This window comes from Sitophilus oryzae, unplaced genomic scaffold, assembly GCF_002938485.1.
Source record: "Sitophilus oryzae breed Bouriz unplaced genomic scaffold, Soryzae_2.0 scaffold_1067_pilon_pilon, whole genome shotgun sequence".
In the NCBI taxonomy this organism is placed as follows: Eukaryota; Metazoa; Arthropoda; class Insecta; order Coleoptera; family Curculionidae; genus Sitophilus; species Sitophilus oryzae.
In genome coordinates, this window is record NW_022145690.1 from 1,308,553 (window position 1) to 1,329,316 (window position 20,764).

The 20,764-nt window shown below is 31.3% G+C and overlaps 3 protein-coding genes across 5 annotated transcripts; 2 read left to right on the plus strand and 1 right to left on the minus strand.

Annotated features, from left to right (window-relative positions):
• Nucleotides 1–18: 18 nt before the first annotated feature.
• LOC115879697 (DCN1-like protein 5) lies at nucleotides 19–7,003 on the plus strand. 3 transcript variants are annotated; one of them, XM_030896660.1, is made up of 6 exons: nucleotides 20–209; nucleotides 294–326; nucleotides 497–625; nucleotides 1,244–1,598; nucleotides 3,852–4,059; nucleotides 6,696–7,003. In XM_030896660.1, exons 3-6 carry the CDS (start codon nucleotides 537–539, stop codon nucleotides 6,761–6,763), a joined length of 720 nt encoding a protein of 239 aa, XP_030752520.1. In that variant the 5' UTR covers nucleotides 20–209; nucleotides 294–326; nucleotides 497–536; the 3' UTR covers nucleotides 6,764–7,003. The 3 variants fall into 3 exon arrangements, with proteins under 3 accessions (XP_030752512.1, XP_030752520.1, XP_030752526.1); XM_030896652.1 differs by lacking the exon at nucleotides 294–326 and having other exon boundaries at nucleotides 19–209; XM_030896666.1 differs by lacking the exons at nucleotides 20–209; nucleotides 294–326; nucleotides 497–625 and adding an exon at nucleotides 910–1,188.
• Nucleotides 7,004–9,852: 2,849 nt separating this feature from the next.
• LOC115879693 (protein FRG1 homolog) lies at nucleotides 9,853–11,644 on the minus strand. Its single transcript, XM_030896638.1, has 5 exons — nucleotides 11,073–11,644; nucleotides 10,792–10,961; nucleotides 10,542–10,741; nucleotides 10,179–10,378; nucleotides 9,853–10,109 (listed from the first exon to the last, which is right to left on the minus strand). The coding sequence occupies exons 1-5, from the start codon at nucleotides 11,129–11,131 to the stop codon at nucleotides 9,962–9,964; spliced, it is 777 nt and encodes a 258-aa protein (XP_030752498.1). The 5' UTR covers nucleotides 11,132–11,644; the 3' UTR covers nucleotides 9,853–9,961.
• A 974-nt stretch (nucleotides 11,645–12,618) lies between these two features.
• On the plus strand, nucleotides 12,619–14,339 carry LOC115879723 (NADH dehydrogenase [ubiquinone] 1 beta subcomplex subunit 8, mitochondrial). The gene is made up of 3 exons (XM_030896688.1): nucleotides 12,619–12,793; nucleotides 12,853–13,073; nucleotides 14,060–14,339. The coding sequence occupies exons 1-3, from the start codon at nucleotides 12,712–12,714 to the stop codon at nucleotides 14,276–14,278; spliced, it is 522 nt and encodes a 173-aa protein (XP_030752548.1). The 5' UTR covers nucleotides 12,619–12,711; the 3' UTR covers nucleotides 14,279–14,339.
• Nucleotides 14,340–20,764: the final 6,425 nt, after the last annotated feature.

Below are 20,764 nucleotides of genomic sequence, written 5' to 3' on the forward strand. Positions count from 1 at the left end.
TTCCTCTGATTGGCGACAATGCTTGTCAAAATTATTCAAGGTTAGAAATGCAAAACTAGGAAAGTGTTTTAAGAATAATTAATAATATTAAAATATTTATTAAATTTAGATAGCCACAATTAAAGTAACTTATTTATTTATTTGCAAATTCATCATTCCTCTAGATTAACAAACGGACGTTTTTAAATGCACCTGAGCAGTAGTAACAGGTGAGAAAAATTAGTATCTAGTACCTACACACATGAGAATTTTTTTATTTAAAATACATTAACTTTTCTTTATTAAACTGAAAGCTGTATCGAAAATTATTCCAAAGAAGCTTTCAAGTAAGTATCATATACCTTGTAATAAAGATTTTCATAAAACTGGTAATTAGTGTTTTTTGTTTAGTTTTGTTTTCTTAATAGATGGTACATTTATCTGGAAGATATAAATAATGATTTAAATAATATATTGATTAGAGTTGAAACACAGTGAAAGGATTCTTTTTTTCTAGCACAAGCCATTAATATATAATAAATATATAAAATATTGAAATGCCTCGCAGCAAAAGAAGGGCAACAACTGATATGGCTTCGAATGATGAAGAAAGATACACTTCAAAGCGTCAACGTAACACAACTAGGTAATGAAGTTATTTTCTTTCAATAATTTTAGTTAGGACCTTTGCCATTTTTATGTGTTTGGTATACATCTAATCCATGTTGAAATTTTTGGTATAACAGTTAATCTGAGTTTGATTAATTTATTTAAAAATATTATTTATCTATGATGTAAATTATGTACTTGTAAAAAGGTACAGAATTTAGTGTTCTTAACCTCATTAATTAAATTAACCTTTGAATGTCAATATCAAGGTTACGAGATGGACCAAAACATTTATAATAATATTGTTTCTAATAATATTACCTTGGTTTAGATTTGAGCTGCTTTATTCTCAATTATGTAATATATCTAATGCTGTCACTAATTTACTTGTACATTATTTATAAATATATATTTTTTTAAGTTATAAAAACATTAAAAAGTTATCTAATGTTAGTTGTTTTGTGTTTTAATTCAAGATTTTTTTTTGCTACGTTTTCCAAGGCTATTAGACGTTGTCATTTAAAAATAGATCTCAAATCTATTGCCAAAAACACTTCACATAATTATAACCTTAAATTTTGTATATATGGAGAACACAAAGTAGGTGTTCGTGCATTATTTATTAAAAATACTTCTGTATCTTCATATGTTCTAGTTCTAGGAGAAGTTCCAGACTCGAGGAAACGTCGTTTAGTCAAAAGAGATGCCTAGCCTGGTTCAGGGAATACACGACTCCCGACGATCCCGACTCTCTGGGGCCTGAGGGAATGGAGAAGTTCTGCGAGGACATCGGGGTGGAGCCCGAGAACGTGGTCATGTTAGTTTTAGCTTACAAAATGCAGGCCAGGCAGATGGGCTTTTTTACTAAAGAGGAATGGTTGAAGGGGCTAAGTGAGATGCAGTGTGACTCGATACAAAAGTTACAGTATCGGCTAGATTATTTGCGGTGTCTGTTAAGTGATCAGAATACATTTAAAGCGATTTACCGGTATGCCTACGATTTTGCCAGGGTAAGTACAACTAAAACACAAATTAAGCAACTAGACAAAACGGACAAACTAAGTAGTCGGTAATGGACAAACTAAGTAGTACAACTAAAACAGACAAATTAAACAAACTAAGCCAAACTGATGGCAGTTCTCAAGAGGGTTGTCCATCCTGTCTAGACAATAGACATAACGTTGCAGAAAAAACACAATTATAGCATTGTGTTTAGTGACGTTAAAAAAACATGGAATTTTATTACAAAATTGTATCTGTGGTTTAAACTTCATTTGTAAACACAGAACTAATTGCAGACATAGCATCATTTGGTAATCATTAAATATAACTTTTAACTTTAAACTACTTTGTAAAATTACTTTATTTTGTGAAACTCCACAAAAATAATAGATTTCTAGAAGTAGCTTATTAAAGATGCTGTAACATGCCCATATTATTTTTTGTAAATTTACTTACATATATCTTTTTCAGTGTAGACAAAACAATAGTTTTGTTATAAAACTGTAAGTTTTGGGTTTGTTGACGGACTATTAGTTAATTTAAAAATATTTTTACAAGAATGGAACACCCTGTATATTATTACATTTTTAGTTCCTATCAGTAAAGTAAAGATAAGTTTAATTAAAGTTTAACTCACCTAAATCTTAACGTTTTTTAAATATTCACAATTTTGTGAAAATACAGTAATTAACTAACACAATTAAGTATGTAATTAATATATATTTGGCTGAAATAATGGTAGTATATTTAATTAATGGTACACTCTTTTACAAAGATTAAATTTAGCTAAACATTACTTCTCTTTTTGTAAAAATTGATGGCTAGCAATATTATCGTTGTTAGCATCTGTACATTTTATAAATTTGTTATTTAAAAAAGCAATCTAAAATGTCAATATTCCATGGGTATATTGATAAATGAGTTATAAATTATAAGAAAATGCATTTTCTGGGAAAACTTGAAGAGATACGTAAGAAATGGTATAATACAATTTGATAGACAATTAAATTGTGCATCTGATTCGCCTAAAATATACAGGGTGTTCTATTTAAATTAAAGAAGTTATTGCTGTTTAGCAGCGTTAAAATGCGTGTAGAAAAATGTAAGCTATTTTAAAAACTTTCATGTATACTACTGAAATGATGATAATGTATCTAAACTAAATATAATCTATTACAGCTGTAGTAAAATGAATAGTTAATAAAATAAAGTTAACAACCCTAAAGGCAACATTTTTTTTCGCAAACGCCTACTTGTGCAGTTTGAGATTTTGATGTAAAATCCGACAATACCGCATAGAAGAACTGTGTCGACCCAGTTTTTATCTCTTTTTAATACATTTGATTTTCCATTAAGCCCCGTTCTCAGAACAGCGACTGTCGCCAGCGACACGTCAAAAGAACCAATGAGATTTGTACAAAATTCAAACAGCTGTCAATTTTAAATTTAGTATATATTATATTTATTTGGTTGTTTGAAATGTCAAACTGTGTCGCCCGCGACACGACGTCGTTCTGAGCACGAGGCTTTAAGCCCCGTTCTCACGTCGTGTCGCCAGCTACACTAATTGGCACTTCAAACGACCAATGGGAGTTGTACTAAATTTAAAATTGACAGCTGTTTGAATTTTGTACAAATCTCACGTGTCGTCAAAAGAACCAATTCTTTTGACGTGGCGGACCGTTCTTTTGACGTGGCGACAGTCGCTGTTCTGAGAACGGGGCTTTAAGCTTTTTAGACACTATGTATAAGGTTGTATTATTGCAAAATAAAATTTAGAAATAGAAAAACTTCAGTACAGTATAGGGTTTTAAAAACTTAAATATGCCTATCATTAAAATTGTTACTGCGTTTTAATAAAATCGTAAATATTTCAAAAACGGTAAGATTAAAGTGTGAGTAAACCTTAATCAAATTTACCTTTATTTGAATCGTAGAAACTAAAAATGTGGTAACATGCAGGGTGTTCCATTTAAAAAAATACAACTTTGATATTTTTTATTTATTTGGGACACTCTATATACCATTTGCCAATAATTTTAAATTGTAGTTGTAATAGTCCTACAATTAACTCAAAACTTACAATTTGTAAAAGTCTAATCGTTTGGCTACAATACTCTGTGTCATATGAGGTGAATAGCCCTCTATACCGGAGAACCGCCGTTCGGAAGCCGCGTAAACAAAGTAGGTCACTTACGGATAAGCCTTTGGTCAGCAAAAAAGAGACTTTAACTTCAATTACTCTACATTTTTCTTTGCAGGACAAGGATCAAAGAAGCATGGACATGGAAACAGCAAAAGCCATGCTCCAGCTGCTTCTTGGGAAACATTGGCCTCTGTACACGCAATTCAGTCAGTTCCTCGACCAGTCAAAGTACAAAGTAATCAATAAGGATCAGTGGTGCAACATATTGGAATTCTCGCGAACTATTTATAATGATCTTTCGAATTATGATGTAGATGGAGCATGTAAGTATTTATGTAAAGCCTCTACACTGACCAGCACGAAAAATGAGCACCTTAAAATATTGATATATTTTAAAGTTTAATATATTTTGTTCTAGTTGGCCGATTTTGATGATTTTTTAAGCAATTTGTAGCTAAATTATTTGACTTTTTAGTGTCTCTTTTTAAATTAAAAATTAAAGTTTCCATCTGTCAATTATACGGAGGAAAACGAGATGTTGATATTTTGGTGAAAGTTTGAAACACTCTGTGGAATATGTTAACAAAGCAGGAATTTAAAAAATAATTTTATCGTCTTGGTACGTCTTCTCAATAGCTTTATTTTTATTGGAGATATTCACTTTTGAATAAGACAGTAACAATTTACACCAATTTTAGCATTGATTTTGGATCCTCAATTCCTCATCAACACACTTATAAAATAGTGTTTATTGTTTTTGTAGTGTCACTGTTGAAAAGTCATATTATTATTGTTTATTGACGTTTACTCTAGTAGAGATGGTTATAAGTTCTGAAGTATCGGCTATTGCTGCTTTAATTGATCATGGCAGATATCAACTTTAGCCTTTGAATAAAAAGATTAAGGAAGGAGCATATAAAAAATCTTAGGTCCACCGCGATGGGACTCAAATATGGCCGACTCAAATTCCGGTTTATCAGTGCCATTCTAATGTAAAACTATGATGTAGGGTAGACATGGGGTAGACTCGATAATTTGTTTTTTTATTTTACGTTGTGAATAAATGTTGGTAGTTATTAAAATTGTTATAAAAATATAAAATTCTAATAAAAATAGATAAGTTATAATAATTATTAACACAAACAGCCGATACGCTACTGAAGCAGGTAAGTCAAATTGACGTATCTAAATTCTTTGACATCTAATCTTTGACAAGTAGTAAATAAAAGCAAAAAATGCAAGAAAAAATATATAATTAGTTAATTTAAGTGAATTTCATAAATGATCGGATTACTACACGTATGTATATTATATAGTCACTTACTAGCGAAAAGTTGTTCCATTATTTCACTCGATTTTTGACCGAGATCTACCGCACCCTACACAACCAACTATTTTATAGTTTTTTTCGATAAATCGCAATAGTGTCACTGTTAATTTAAGTTCTGCCACAATTTCCATCTATATTTACTACCTTTATACAACTATCAGTAGTAGAATAAATAATAAATAACAACAGCTCCGTAAAGACTGACAAATCCACAAAATTTCAAATCAAATTCAAATGTGTCAAATGAATCGTCAAACAAAACTGTCAAAGATCCCCACCCTAGATTCCTACCAAACGACCAGACCAAACCATACATGAATACATGGATATAATTATGCTCCTTCCTGACTTAAAGCCATATCTGCTAGAGTGACTACCTAACAGACAATAATAATATGATTTTTCAAAGACAGTGACATTACATAAATCATAAACACTATTTTATAGATCTGCTGACTAAGACCAAAAGCAAAGGCATGACTTAATGTAATAAATTCAAAAAAAAATGTTAGTGTCTTCTTCAAAAGCGAATATCTCCAAAAATAAAGCTATTAAGATGAATCAAAAAACAAACTATCGAGAAAAGGTACACCTAGATGAAAAAATTATTTTTAAATTCCTTGCTTTGGTATCTTACTCCACAGGGTGTTACAAACTTTCACCAAGATATCAACGTTTTATTTTTTCCTGTATAATTGACATACACAACTTTCATTTATAATTTAGAAATAGATATTAAAAAGTCAAATAATTTAGGTACAAATTGACCATACTAGAACACAATATATAAAACTATAAAATACATGAAAATTTTATGGTGCCCGTTTTGCGTGCCGGTGAGTGAATACCGGGTGCGTCTCAAAACAGGCTCACCCCTATAACTTTTTCGTTTTTTCGGTTAAAAAAACGAGATTTGGTATGTTAGTATATGACATAAATTAGGATTGATTGACGTATTCAATTGTCTTTGGTCACTTCCTGTTTTACCGGAAATGACTACAACTTTTGATTTTTAAATGGCATCCTGGGTATTTTTCTACTTTATTTGATAGAAAATAACACATGCCAACTTTTGACATTTTCGCATATTGTTTATTTGAAATTATAGCTTGCGGTTCGTAACGAAAATTTGACTCGAAATACCAAGTGTGTGGTATCAAATTATTGTAAAAAAAATGCTTTCTCCAAATATGCTAATGAGCCACCCTCGTTCCATTTGAAAAAATTGAGATATGATTAAAAATACGATTTGGGCATCTTTTAACTGGTCAGGACAAGACACTAAAAACATTAGACGATCCAATCTATTTTTTCAAGGCTCCTTGATTGTTTTTAACATAATGTCATTTTCTATCAAATAAAGTAAAAAAATACCGAGGGTGCCATTTAAAAATAATCATTTCCGGTGAAACAGGAAGTGACCAAAAACACTTGAATACGTCAGTCAATCCTGATTTTTGTCATATACTAACGTACTAATTGTCGTTATTTTATCTAAAAAAAAAGTTATAAGGGTGAGCCACTTTCGAGACGCACCCGATATAAATGACTAAAAGATACACCATTTCACTATTATTTGGATGTAAAGTATCGCCCAGCACTGATTTTTTTCTTTGTTTTTTTTTTAAGGGCCAGTAATGTTGGATGAATTTGTTGAATGGTTGAAAGCGGCAAGAACTAAATCAGAGATCAGTTGAGGTCTAGCTAAGGAGATTAATTCAAATTTTATACTGATAATAATCTGTGTTAACAAAGGTCCTTACAGTAATTTTAGTAAACTGACTTTTATTTACGCTGCAACCGCGTTACCGGTTGCCTATGTTGCTTTGCCGAAATTATTGTAAGGTAAATTATAAACAATAAACCCATGATACATATTATAAATAAGAGGAAAAAAGTCACAATATTAAAAATTGAACTGACCGGTAGGATATATAGAATTAAAAAAAAAATTGGAAATTTTAGGTAACAAAGGAAAAAAAATGTAAGTCTTGGACATTGTATAATTAATTACATTAGGAAGTTGAAATAAATTAATTTCACATATTTATAAAGTTGTTTATTTCTAGTCTTTGAATAAAAAGTTCACTGAAGGGGCATATCAACAAACTTAAGGTGGAACACGATGGGGGATTAAAATGACCTACTTTTTATCAGTGCCATTCTAATTTTATTTATTGCGTGTTAAAATATAATGTAGGATCAATGACTAAAGAATATAAGGACATGTAACGCCCCTATACGGGCTGCAGCAGAATTTGTGACCTTTTTTTTTGTTTTGGTGGCAAACAATGAGTCATCATTTGATCACCAGCGACAATTTTAGCGATTTTTAATAGTTTGTGTGTAGTAAACTTTGTATAAACTTTATTACAATGGTGATTAGTTGTTCAGCTTTCAGTGTAAAAGCAGCAGCGATAAGAAAGAGCCAGGAGTTACGTTTCATAGGTAAATAAACAGTCCACTCCAACTTTTTAGCGTTTTCTTATTGAATTCGATAATTATTCTTCAATTTCAATTAACATCTATATGTACTTGATATGTGCTATACGTCGATACTAGTTTTGTACCTTTGTTAACATTTTAATATGTTTTTTTCGTAATTAATTAGGATGATACACCATAGGCGTAGTCAAAACAATTATCAAAAAATATAAATATTGCTTCAAACAGCTAGGTTAAGAAAAACTAGGTTAAGCTACGCACTGTTTGGTGTCATCGTCACAATTTGCTCTCGGGTGTTATTTGTCGTTGGATTCTTTAGTCATTGTGTAGGATGGATAGACTCTAATTTGTTGATTTTGTTTTAAATTGTCACTCTTTAAAACACTTAAAAATATGTAGGTGGCGCCCTCTACAAGTAGGAATCATATTGACATCAAAATCAAATTTCTAATGTCGAAAAACTTCCAGACACCAATTTTCATCCGAATATTGACATTACTTCATAAATTATTTGGAAAAAATCGAAATAAAAAGGAAATTTCTACACCCTGTATCTCCGAAACGCAGCATTTTAGGACATACATTTATACGAAATTTTTTACTTATTTTTATCTGCAGAATACGCTGCCCAAGTTTCCAGAATACCGTTTGGTCCACCTTGTAGATTGCCGTGTCCTTAACTAAACAACGAAGCCACTATATACGACACAGCATCGTAAAGCATGTAATCAGCGATATTAAGCGAAACAACGGGCCGGGGAAGTGGGCGAAGTTTCAGGAATACAGTTCGGACCACCTTGTATAATTAGTTAATTCTAATTGAATTTGATTGAAAGTACATTTTAGAATTTCATATCAGTTATTCCCTTACTTCTCTCGATTTTAGTACGAGATTACCACATGCTGCACAACATAGGTACTATTTTAGTATTTTTCTAGAATTCGCAATAAAGTCGCCGTTAATTTAAGTTCTAGCACAATATTCTAGATTTACTACCTCTGAACAAAACCAATAATTGTAGAATATGAAGAACATAAAATAAGCTCTGAAAAAGCCCAACAAATCCTCAAAATTTCATATCAAATTTAAATTTGCCAATTGAAACCTCAAAAACGGGGGGTCATGATGTCGATCCTGCCACTAAAATGCATGGATATACCATCCTGGACCGTGCGTGGTCTGTATTTTAATGCATGCGACAGAGATAAATATGAACGACCGGTTTACAGACAAAGAGATAAAATAAAAACCGGCATACAGTGTTGCCGGTTTTGTGGTAGACAAAATAAACTATTTTAAAAACTTTCATGTATACTACTGAAATGAAGATAATATATCTAAGCTAAATATAATCTATTGCAGCTGTAGTAAAATGAGTAACTAATTGTGAAAAATAAAGTTCCAACCCTAGATGCGACATTTTTCGTAAACGCCTACTTGCTACTAAACGCCTACGCTTACTAAAGAAATGTATTAACACAACTTTTATCTCTTTTTAAACAAAAAGATACGCGCACCATATTAATTTCTATCCTTTATGATTATTGCCTTGTGAGCACATGCAGCAATGATACAAACTTACAAATTACAAACAAATAATAAAGAAAATCAATGAATATCTAAAAAAACAAATATAAATTAGTAAAAACCTTAGGTAAAAACCAACCAACACCACCAAATAACCAACTAACCAATGAATTAACAATTACTTTTGCACTGCACCTACTGCACTCGCGTTTCGCTAACCATGTTAGCGTCATCAGCAGATGACCAAAACAAATTAATTTTATTATTTTTTTGTTGTAACACCAAAGGTTCCAACTTTCAACTATAATTGATTATTTTAAATGAAACACCCTGTATATTACTGAATTTGTATGGCTATGAAATGAAGATCGCTGTCATTTTATACGTAAAATTAAGTGGGGAATGTCATCGATTGTCATTTCCAAGCCATCTGGAGGCCGTTTTTTATTATACGGTATATGATAAACAAGGATGAGTCGATGTAAGATTTTATAAAAAATTAAAAACAAATATTTAATTATTTTGACTTGCAGTAAAAAATATAGCAACAATCATGCAACAATGTTAAAAGTTGTCTACACCAAAATTTACAGAATTAAAAATATGTATTTTTAATTCTGTATTTATTTTAATTCTGAAACTTATTTTTAAATTAAAATCATTTAATAAAAAATATAATTACTAAAAAGTAGTAAGATAGGAGGAAAGTTAAATAAGGTTTAATTATTATATTAATTTGGATCCTCATACGCAGCGTACAGTAGCACAACTGTTAAGTAAAGAATTTCCATATTCATAAAATAAATTCAAAACTTGCAAGACATACTCATATTTATTTTTCAATAAATGAGAATATATTAAATAATTTAAAATAATCATAGAGATTAAAAAAATACATAGAATTAACAGTTTTATTATATTTTTATTTACAATATCTATCTGCTTTCATTTTACTTCTACGATCCAAAAGTGTTTCGTGGAATGTGCCCTCATCTTTAGCCTTCTTTAAATCTTTACTGTCTTCCGTGCACAACCGAAGTCTCTTATCTTGAAACTTTTGAAATTTCTTACTAAAATTAAATCATTATTAATTCCTATTTTTTAAAATTTTTTGTAGTTTCTCTTAATTGATTACTTACACATAATTAATTTCAACTTGTTTAAGACTTCCCTGTTCCTCTTGTGGCACATCTTTCAAAGGATTTGCTTCTTTAAAAGTGTGACATCGAATAGTAAGAAATTCCTCTACATTGGCTTTCTTCGATTTTGCTATAACAGATTCTTCATCGTCCACAGACATAAAACATTCATTCCAGCCTAGCAGAGCCATTTTTTGATCCTATAAATTTATTGTTATTCAAGACAAACTGGGAAGACACGTTTAAACAAAAATTTTGAGTTTATAAAAATGCTTGATACTAACTTTGATTTCTTTTGATAGATCTTACTTGGTCAGGTTGTGAAAAGTTATGTGAGAAAACCTATATAAATTTATGTCTTACCTGAAATATTGGTTCCCATTGTTCCGATGGTCCGATAGCATCAGAACGGCCAGTAACAACCCCATTCTTCTCAATTCGCAGGTATTTATTGTAACCTGACTTAAATGCTACCTTCCTTTCACTGATAAAAACACCTGTTAAGATTTCTTCTGGAGACGGACCTTCTCCTTCATTGTGAGGGGCGCCAAGTGTGAATAATCCTAAAAATAACACTTTTAACAAAGTTCAATTTACAAATTCATATATTTACCATTATCTAAGGCTTTTAAATAAGTATGTTTTCCAAATTCGATAGCAACAGGGCCAGTAATGTCTTCTATTTTCGAAATTCGCCACCAATTGCCATGTTTTATTGTATCAGCATCGATTTGTGGCGTATGTTCTTCGTGTGATTTGTGTTTATGCTTTCTTTTCTTGCCCCTAACAATCAGATAACGAAATATTATTATCTCTATAATATTCAGGAATATATGCATTGAATAGAGACTATAATAATTATTAAAATTAATGTATAGAATACAGTGTACTTACTTGATCTTATCCCCTTTTAATTTAAGCTTGCCTGGACGAACTTTATCGTATTCAGACATAGTGGTGGTAGTATAATACTCAAATTAAGTTACGGTATATAATCTAAAGTTTTGCGGGGTTACTACGACTACCATCTACGCTGTACAAGTCTACAAGTGTAAGCAAATACGTTTAACTTTGGTTTAATTTAAACGTATTTGAGTGTGTACAACAAATAACCTCAAACTCAAAAATTTACGACACCCATATCGAATATCTTCTAAATTATTTAATAAGATGGACAAAGCTTTTATGAAGTTTTCAATAATCACAATAGAACATCCAACTCAATTCAACTCAACAAATTTGTTAATTTACTGGTTTATAACATGTTTACATATGGTTTACATATACATATGAAATCTAATGATAATTAGTTAATGTTAATATATAATATAATGCATGCAGCTATGGCATGCAGAATGCATGTTTTAATTCTTGTATTTATTATTTTATGATTTTAATCACAGAATATACTTGGAATATACTAACGAAAGTTTTAATTTAATTGAAATTGAAATTTGACTAGGGTAAAATAAGTTATACCGTTGGCAACACTTTATAGGTATGGTCACGTATACGAATGGTGATAAATATATCGATATTTTCTAATTATATTTTATCAAAGTATTTTATAGTCTATGTTTATAATTTATTTGGTTAAACAAAATATCGGAAATATTTATAATTATTACGTTATTACCAGAGATATGTAATTCCTTCCATATCTTTAGTTATGACCCATGTCTTATGTACTTTGACAACTATGAACTGTATTTTTTGATAGAATTTGCTCACAATCTACCTATCTGTTCTTGTTAAATGTTATCTGATATTATACTCTCGTTAGAAAGATTCAAAGAACAAAACCGAGTTAGCGGAAAAATAAATATTTGCAATGTTCGTTAAATTAAGATAGGTACGTTATTTTTCAGTTATTTTACCGAATATCACAGATAACATATACTATGTTTTTAGCTTTTGCCAGGCTTTTGCTATGTTACCTTTGCTGAATATACAGTACGTCTGCTGGATCTGTGTCTATGAAAGGAATGCGGACAAAAAACATTTAAATAAACAATATATTTTATACGTCGACTTGACGAGTTCGTCACCGCAAATCGCTCCGTCCACTCATTTTATTGGCTACTTGCAAATTTGTCGAATTTTTATTGATGGGACGCGTCGTCTAATTTTTTACGAAAAACATGGAGAGAATATCGTTTCCCCTCTCACGGATACCCCGTAGCTACAGAACGGGCAGACGTACTGTACAAATGAGTCGACATTTCGAATTTCGAGTAATGTTATTTAAAAAATATTATAGAATATCGATTTTTTAGAAATTTTGTCATCCCTACTTGCAGCTTGCAGGTTCGCCAACTGCCAATTATTAAAATATGAATATGATTAATATTTTTTGTATATATGATTAGATATGATTTGTGTTTCCACAGATTTTCCCAATTTTTTAATAACCTTAGAGAAAAAAGTTACTCTATGCCACTCTGTGGCTATTTTTTGACAACTTAGGCAGAGACAAAGGCATAGAGGTTATAAAGAAGTCTAAATTGAAAAGGGTTATTAAAAATAATACGAAATGAATTCGCTTGTTCTTTCTTCAAAGTTAGTGAATTCTTTATTTAAAGTAACTCCCCGCACGTTAATAGCCGTCAGAAACCGTAAGTTAAGTGTATAATATTAAATGGCAATCCGTTATTACATAATTTCTATATTGAAGATTGGAACAAGGATTTCAAGCCGAGGCCTTACCCTCATACTGAGGAGGAGAGAGCCAAAGCTGCCGCGAGGTACGGTATTCCTCTAGCCGAGTATAAACCGTATGCCGATAATGGATCGGGTCTTGGCGATTATCCAGAATTACCGTTGGAGTCGGTTGAAAATAAAGATCCTTTTTACCCCTATGATATTCCAGCACTAAAAAGGAACTTTAATGAACCCGTACGTAGGAATTTTGACCATAACATTATCTCGAATAATTTTGAATATCTAGTTACAAGTAGAAAGAAGTATTATCCTACATTACACAGGGTGTCCCAATATTCCGTGAATTAAATCAGATTTTAAAAACCGATTTTATTCCAATTTGAATGAGATTTTGGGTGTGTATGTTTTGCTAAGTGCTTTAACACTTTACTTTCACAAAAATCGAGAAAAAGTACGGGAAGGGTGAAAACTACCCCACCCCTACATAAATTTTAGTAGAAGTATTTTTCAACTTCACTGATGGCGGGTTTTCTCTAGTATTTACTACATTTTTTGTCTCTTGTCAAACGCCACATCACATAGTTTTTGAGAAAATTTTTTTTGGAAAATTTATTTTTGCAAAGCAGACCTACAAAATATACATACAGCTACGTTTTTTTTTTGAACCAAAATAAGTTAATGCACATAATTTACCTTTATACACCGATAGAGGACATCAGTAAAAAATAAATCTGAATGTTAATTAATTTAAAATTTATTATTTTCTTAAGCTTTTTATGAAGCTTGTTGTCAAATATAATTTGTGATATTAACATAAAATTTTCCATATTTTCGCCAACTAATTGCCGTAATTTTTCTTGATTCTTGAGAAAGTCAAATGTTAAAGCACCTAGCAAAACATAGACACCCAAAATTTCATTCAAATCGGAATAACGGTTCTTAAAATATCTGAAAAAATTTGTTTATTTATTTAAAGTTTAAAGCCCTCTAGCGTACAAACGAAGCCTTTTGTATAGAGGTAAATTATGTCCAATGAACTTATTTTGATTCCAAAAATACGTAGTAGTTCTATGTCTACGGAATATTGGGACACCCTGTATACATGGTGTATTTGAAATTTTCGCTGAATTTTTTTACACATAATTTCACAACAGTGAGCCATTCTTTATCTTATGTATGAAGTCGTAAATAAAGTGGTAAAGAAAACATATTATTTTTAGATTCACGTAGACTATGAAACATACAGAGAGGATCGTGTTAACATTAGTCCTAATCTTCCCAAACCTATCAGTATACTGGTACTTCAGTTTTTGAGTGTGATGGCTGTTAGCTTAGGATTATTTTATTTCTTTGAAGACATGAAAATGTTCCATCCTGTTACGCCACCACAGAAACCATCAGATGGAAGAGTATATTATACATTTGAGAAATGCGAATAATTGGTATTGTAAATAATAAATTTATTTTAAAGTATTAAAGGGTGTTGTCAAAAAATTTTCATTATCGGGGTTATGTATTATTCTTTTTGATGAGCGCTTTTCAATACACCAAGAGAAATTGAAGACTGAGTAAATAATTGTGCCAAAATTATTATTTCAATACAATTAATAGTCGTGGCACTTATCGCTTTATATCCATGCTTTATCATCATAGATAACATATGTTGTTATATGTGTTTGTTTATATATTATGTTGTTGAACTGACTGTGTTAAAAACACTAATTTTTAAGCAAGTAGCCTTGGAAAAATAGATTTGATTGTCTAATGTTTTTAGTGTCTTGTCCTGGCAGGTTAAAAGATGCCCAAATCGTATTTTTGACCATATCTCAATTTTTTCAAATGGAACGAGGGTAGTTCATTACCATATTTGGAAAAAGCATTTTTTTACGAATAATTTGATACCACACACTTGGTATTTCTAGTCAAATTGTCGTTATGAACCGCATGTTACAATTTCAAATAAACCATATGCGAAAATGTCAAAAGTTGATATATGATATGTCATTATGAGTGTCATTTTCTTTCGAATAAAATAGATATATACCGAGGGTGCCATTTAAAAACCAAAAGTTGTAGTCATTTCAACTTTTGGTTTTTTCTTCATACGTCAATCAATTCTAATTTTTGTCATATACTAACATAGCAATTGTCATTTTTTTATCTGAAAATATCAAAAAAGGGGTGAGCCACTTTTGAGACGCACCCGGTAAACGTACGCGTATTCTGACGTTCGCAAAGTAGGTATTGTATTTACTGGAAGTTATTTTCAAATTAAAATATTTGAAATAAATCAGGCATATATACTGGTACACACCGGCTCGCAACAATACAGTTTATTATTGTATAGTGAATAGACGACGGAAATAAATTATTTACGACACAATAGAAAAAATATTGAGGTATTTTACGACAAAAAGTATATTTCTGGATGAATTAATTGGTAACAAAAACAAAAAAAATATATCTATTCTTAATAAAAAATTCTAGGACATAAATTAATTTTTATTATCTGTGACAAGAACAATTATTTTACGTCCCAGAATTTTTTATTGATGGATTGCAAGAAAAGTAGCTTTGAAATGCGCTTTCTTTGCAAGCTATTGCGTTGATATTGATAATAGCTTTTTTCGGGTTCTTGTTATTACCGATTCTGAACCGTCCTAGAACTCTGCAGCGCATGCGCAAATGAAATAATGTCTTCATATTTCCTTCTGCGCATACGCATCACAGTTCTAGGACGGTTCAGAATCGGTAATAACAAGAAAACGAACAAAACTTATGATTAGGTTGTTGCGAGGGTGCATCCACATTCCACATCATCCTAGAAAAAGCGGAACGACGTATCGACTAACGACTTTGAATCGATTTCCATTAATTCTATTGGCTGTAATTCAATTTCAGAAACTATTTGAGACAGAGTTGGACAGAGTTTCCCAAAAATGTTTTTTATACCTACTATACAGGGTGCTACAAATTCGAGGTACGAGCATTGGTATCTCGGTAACCGTAATAGATACGAACATGGTTAAATTGGGGCAAAGTTGCGCTTTGGGATGTTCACCAAAATGTCACCAAAAAGTTTTAAAAATTTCGAGGTTGCTGAGTTTTTTGAAAAAAACTGATTTTTTTGAAAATCAATTTTATTTTTTCCTGTCGTTACTCTTTAGAAAATCAAAAAACTATTTGCACATTCCCATAGCCACTTTATTAGGGCTATCTGATAGTATTTTTAGATTTTCGAATTAGCTCATAATTTTTGAGATACAGACCTGAAATACGGACCTGCATTTTTTATTTCAGATTTTGAAAAAACTCGGTCTCGTGAGTACAATGATATGCCACACTTAATTTTTTTTTGTTTTGACCTTTGAACACAATTTATTTAAACTAATTTCAAGACCGGCTCTATTTTTTTTAAGTATTTAATCTATTCATCGTTACAATATTGATAAGCTTTCGAACTTAACAATGACGTGGGGTAAAGCATTGAATACGGAAAATCAAATGCAATAAAATAATTAATATAAATATAATGTGATATAAACAATCAAATCATTTTCCCGGACGATGGATTGGAAATGGTAGAACAGTATAATGTCCAGCGAGGTTCCTGGACCTATCGCCAAGGGGCTACATTATTTGATGTCATTTGTAAAAGTGAAATCAATTCATCTCAACATCTACAATAAAGAGACAAAATGCATTCGGAAGTATAAGAGCTATAAAAAGAAAGTTCAGAGAGCTATAAATAAAATTGAGCGAAAAATAAATTTGTGCAATAGGGACGGTGGTAACCCTTTCGAACATGCAGAACATTAGAAATTAGTTTGTAGAAGTTGATTTATTTATAATAACTACGATTAATATTATGCATATTATTAAATCGCACACTGAGATTTCAAATTCTCAATAAAAAAACTTAAAAATAATATCTTTAAATTTCTGACCTGGATATTGATTATTTGAATCTTCCAATTGGCTCGATTTTCCTTCTTCAATGTTAATTAGCGCTGATCAATATTGTTGCGATGAATATAATCAGATTAAATAATTTAAGAAACCAGAGTCGGACTTGAAATTATTTTAAATAATAATTAAATAGTTTTGTTGCTGTTAAGGTATCCAAAACAACAATAAGTATAAAGTGTGGTATATCATTGTATTCAGGAGACCGAGTTCTTTCAAAATATGAAATAAAAAATGCAGGTCCGTATTTAAAAAAATTAAGTTCGCCTCTGTATCTCAAAAATTATGAGCTAATTTGAAAATCTAAAAATACTGTCAGATAGCCCTAATAAAGTGGCTATGAGAATGTGCAAATAGTTTTTTGATTTTCTAAAGAGTAACGACAGGAAAAAATAAAATTGATTTTAAAAAAAATCAGTTTTTTTTCAAAAAACTTAGCAATCCTTGAAATTTTTGATGACATCTTGGTGAACATCCCAAAGCACAACGTTGCTGCAATTTAACCATGTTCGTATCTATTACGGTTACCGAGATACCAATGCTCGTACCTCGAATTTGTAGCACCTTGTATAGTAGGTATAAAAAACATTTTTGGGAAACTCTGTCCAACTCTGTCTCAAATAGTTTCTGAAATTGAATTACAGCCAATAGAATTAATGGAAATCGATTCAAAGTCGTTAGTCGATACGTCGCGTCGTTACGATACTAATGCTCGTAGATACCAATGCTGGTATCTCGAATTTGTAGCACCCTGTATAGTGGGTAAATGAATTTGTAGATATAGTATGACTTTTTTTGAAACTTTAGTTTCGGAGATATCGTCGGCTTTATGACGAAAAGGCGTATCTCGATTTTTGCTACTTTTCAGGAGCAATTTAAAGAAAATCACTTACTTTATTTCTCCAATAAATGTAAAGTCTTTAATTTTTTAATAGTGTTTTTGTATTAACACTTAAACGGAGATATTGAGGAAACGTTCTGAAGATAAATTGTGCGCAAATTCTAATAAATAATTTCTTTTTAGTTGTTTAATAGAAATAGGATAATAAATTTATTTCCGAACGAATAGTACCCACGTAAAATAAATTTAAAAATGATTGTAAAGTGTTCTTAATAAGGAAAAAAAATACAATATTCACATTATGGAATACATACAAGAAAATACAAGACATACATACAGAAAAAAATCTGAAAATCACCAAAAAAGAACAAATCACCATCAGAAACAAATATTTTTAAATACTTTTATTCGCGTTGGATTAGATCAACTGAAAACAAAGACAATTTTCATTCCAGAAGCAAAGACAATAATCAATTAAAATACACTTATCTAGCTTATTTTAATAATATTGTTTTTTATACAAAAATACATTTTTTAACTAATATATTTTTAGTAATTATTCAGTTAATTGAGGGCATTAATACAAGGCATTTTAAACTCACGGTCCATTTAATAAAAACCAAACTAAACAAAAACAAAACATGTTTCTTCATTCGTGCCTTTTTGATACAAATAACTGTGGACTAACAGTTTCTGTTTTCCCTGTTCAAGGATAACAAATTCGGCTTCCATTCTACGTGTTTTTGCAGGATGATGATAGGCACAATAGGGGCACAATAAATAAAATTTTCCAAAAATTGACAGGGATGACAATGCCAATGGCCTGACAATGATAATGAGATAAAAATTATTGTATTTTTCGGGCAAGTTTTTGGTTCGCTAAAATGTTCTTAGGGAAATTATAATTTCGGGAATTTTTCCATTAGGGCAATTTTCGTTTCGTCGTTTTGCTTTCGATCAATTTTTCTTCGCCCATTTATTCTCGGACAATCTTTTGCATTACCCGATACAGCTATGTGCAGAGTCTAGCTCATTCTAACAATGGTTTCTAGCAAAAAAACAGACTCAAAATCACACTGTAAAAGAGAGCTGCTGCCATGATAGAAGTTTTATTTTGTCCCAAGCAACCATCAGAAAATAATTAGGTAGAATGGTGTGATTTTCTCTCGCATGCATTTTCATAACTTAAAACAAAAGGACCTATCTCAAATTCCATCTTTCTTGTAGTATAACAATTGATATAACAAAGAGCCCTCTTTCAACATACGTCTCTTCGTCATAACGAAGAATTGTAGTATATGAGATGGGGCAAATTTTTAAACGAATATGAAATGAAAAATTTACAATATTGAGATGCGCAAATTCGCTATGTTAAAATATGACCCATTGGGCATGTTATGATGTTGATATCTCAAAATCGCCAAAAATCGAGATACGTCTTTTCGTCATAAAGCCGACGATATAAATTTAATTGGACCTTTTAAAAAAATAGTTTTATTTTTCAGAAACTATTTGAGACAGAGTTTACCAAAAATGTATTTTATATCTACTGGCAGAGCTACTGGTGGGTAAATGAATTTGTAGATATAGTAACCCGACTCTTTTTGAAACTTTAGTTTCAGAGATATAAATTTAATCGAACCTTTTAAAAAAAATCGAATATCGGTAACAAAACATCGATGTTTTAAAAACAATAAAAACATCGATGAACATCGCCCAGCACTACTCTAGATTTCAGATTATCAGATAGGGGTACGAACATAGTGGAGGCAGGTTTCTGCTTTCCGGCAACCAGCGCCGTCTCTGGGGACCTATTCTTGACCACATATCGCTCACATCTCGCATCTCTGAAAAAGCCATATAACAATACACGTGATGTGTAACTTTGCGTATATGCCGTGTATTGTTCTATGGCTTTTTCGGAAATGCGAGCAGGGTTCGGAAGTAGTTAATTAAGAGGAAATTTACCTGATTAACTAACCTAACCTGACTATATTCAAACGCCGCGCCAGCGCCGCACATAGGGGTATTTGGTCTATAAACCTGGCCAAAAGTGAAATATTTTTATTTTCACTTTTTATCTTAACTGAATACAAATCTATAAATACTAAATGTAAGCGCGTTTATTAGCTTTTTTTAAGTCGTAAGTTGACTATCAAATAAATAATATATTTCAGTTGTAAGTATGAATTAGCTTGAGTGTATTCTGAATATTTCTAAGATTATAAAATAGTGGAATTGCTTGTAGTGCTTTTTTTGCAAATTGTTTATAATAACTGTCATGATGGATACAGAGCCAGCTGGCAAGTCCTGTTTTATGCCATATTTTTATTTTGAAACGTTTTCTTCTATTCTATTTCTTTATAATGTTTTATATTTAAAAAATCAGAGGCATTTTTATAAGGTGTAAGACTATTCGGCAATATTCCGCATGGAAATTAGTATCCGTTCAATGCTTAAAGTCTCCAGCTTTGGAATATGTATAAAAATCTTGCCAATATTTGCCACTGCCAAATAAAACATTGATTTAAATAGATTCTTAAAGGAAATAGTCTTTACCCTATAACACCCATCCTCGCTCAAATATCGTCTATAATATACAAATTACTTTCTTGTTCTAGCATCCTCATCCAATTGCTTGATTTTGCACAGAATGACCCTATTTGATCGGTGGAAAGGGTTTCAGAGTAGAGGAAAAAATATTGTGTAGGAAAAACAAAATGGGGTTCCATATTAGCAACCTCTCCTCTAATTAATAATTAATATTACAAGCAAAAAGCAAAAAAAAATCATAAACCATAATTTTGGCCAACTTTTAATTCTTAATACCCTCTGTGTGCCGTCGGCGCGTGCAAAAGCAGATATAAATAAATTTTCGTTCCGGTAAAAGCGAGAACGCCGATGAACGCTGGTTGACGGTGCCTGCCTGCCATCTGCCTGCTTTCACTGTGAACTAGCCGATTTGATAACACGCTTTCATTTTTCAAGGTTATAAGCGCGAGGCGGCGCGGCGCGGCGCTACGATGTACCCATATACAGGGTGTCCCAGAAATAAGTGCAAGTATTTTAACTTAACTGGTAGTATAGTTCAACCCCAGAAACACACCAATGAGGTTTT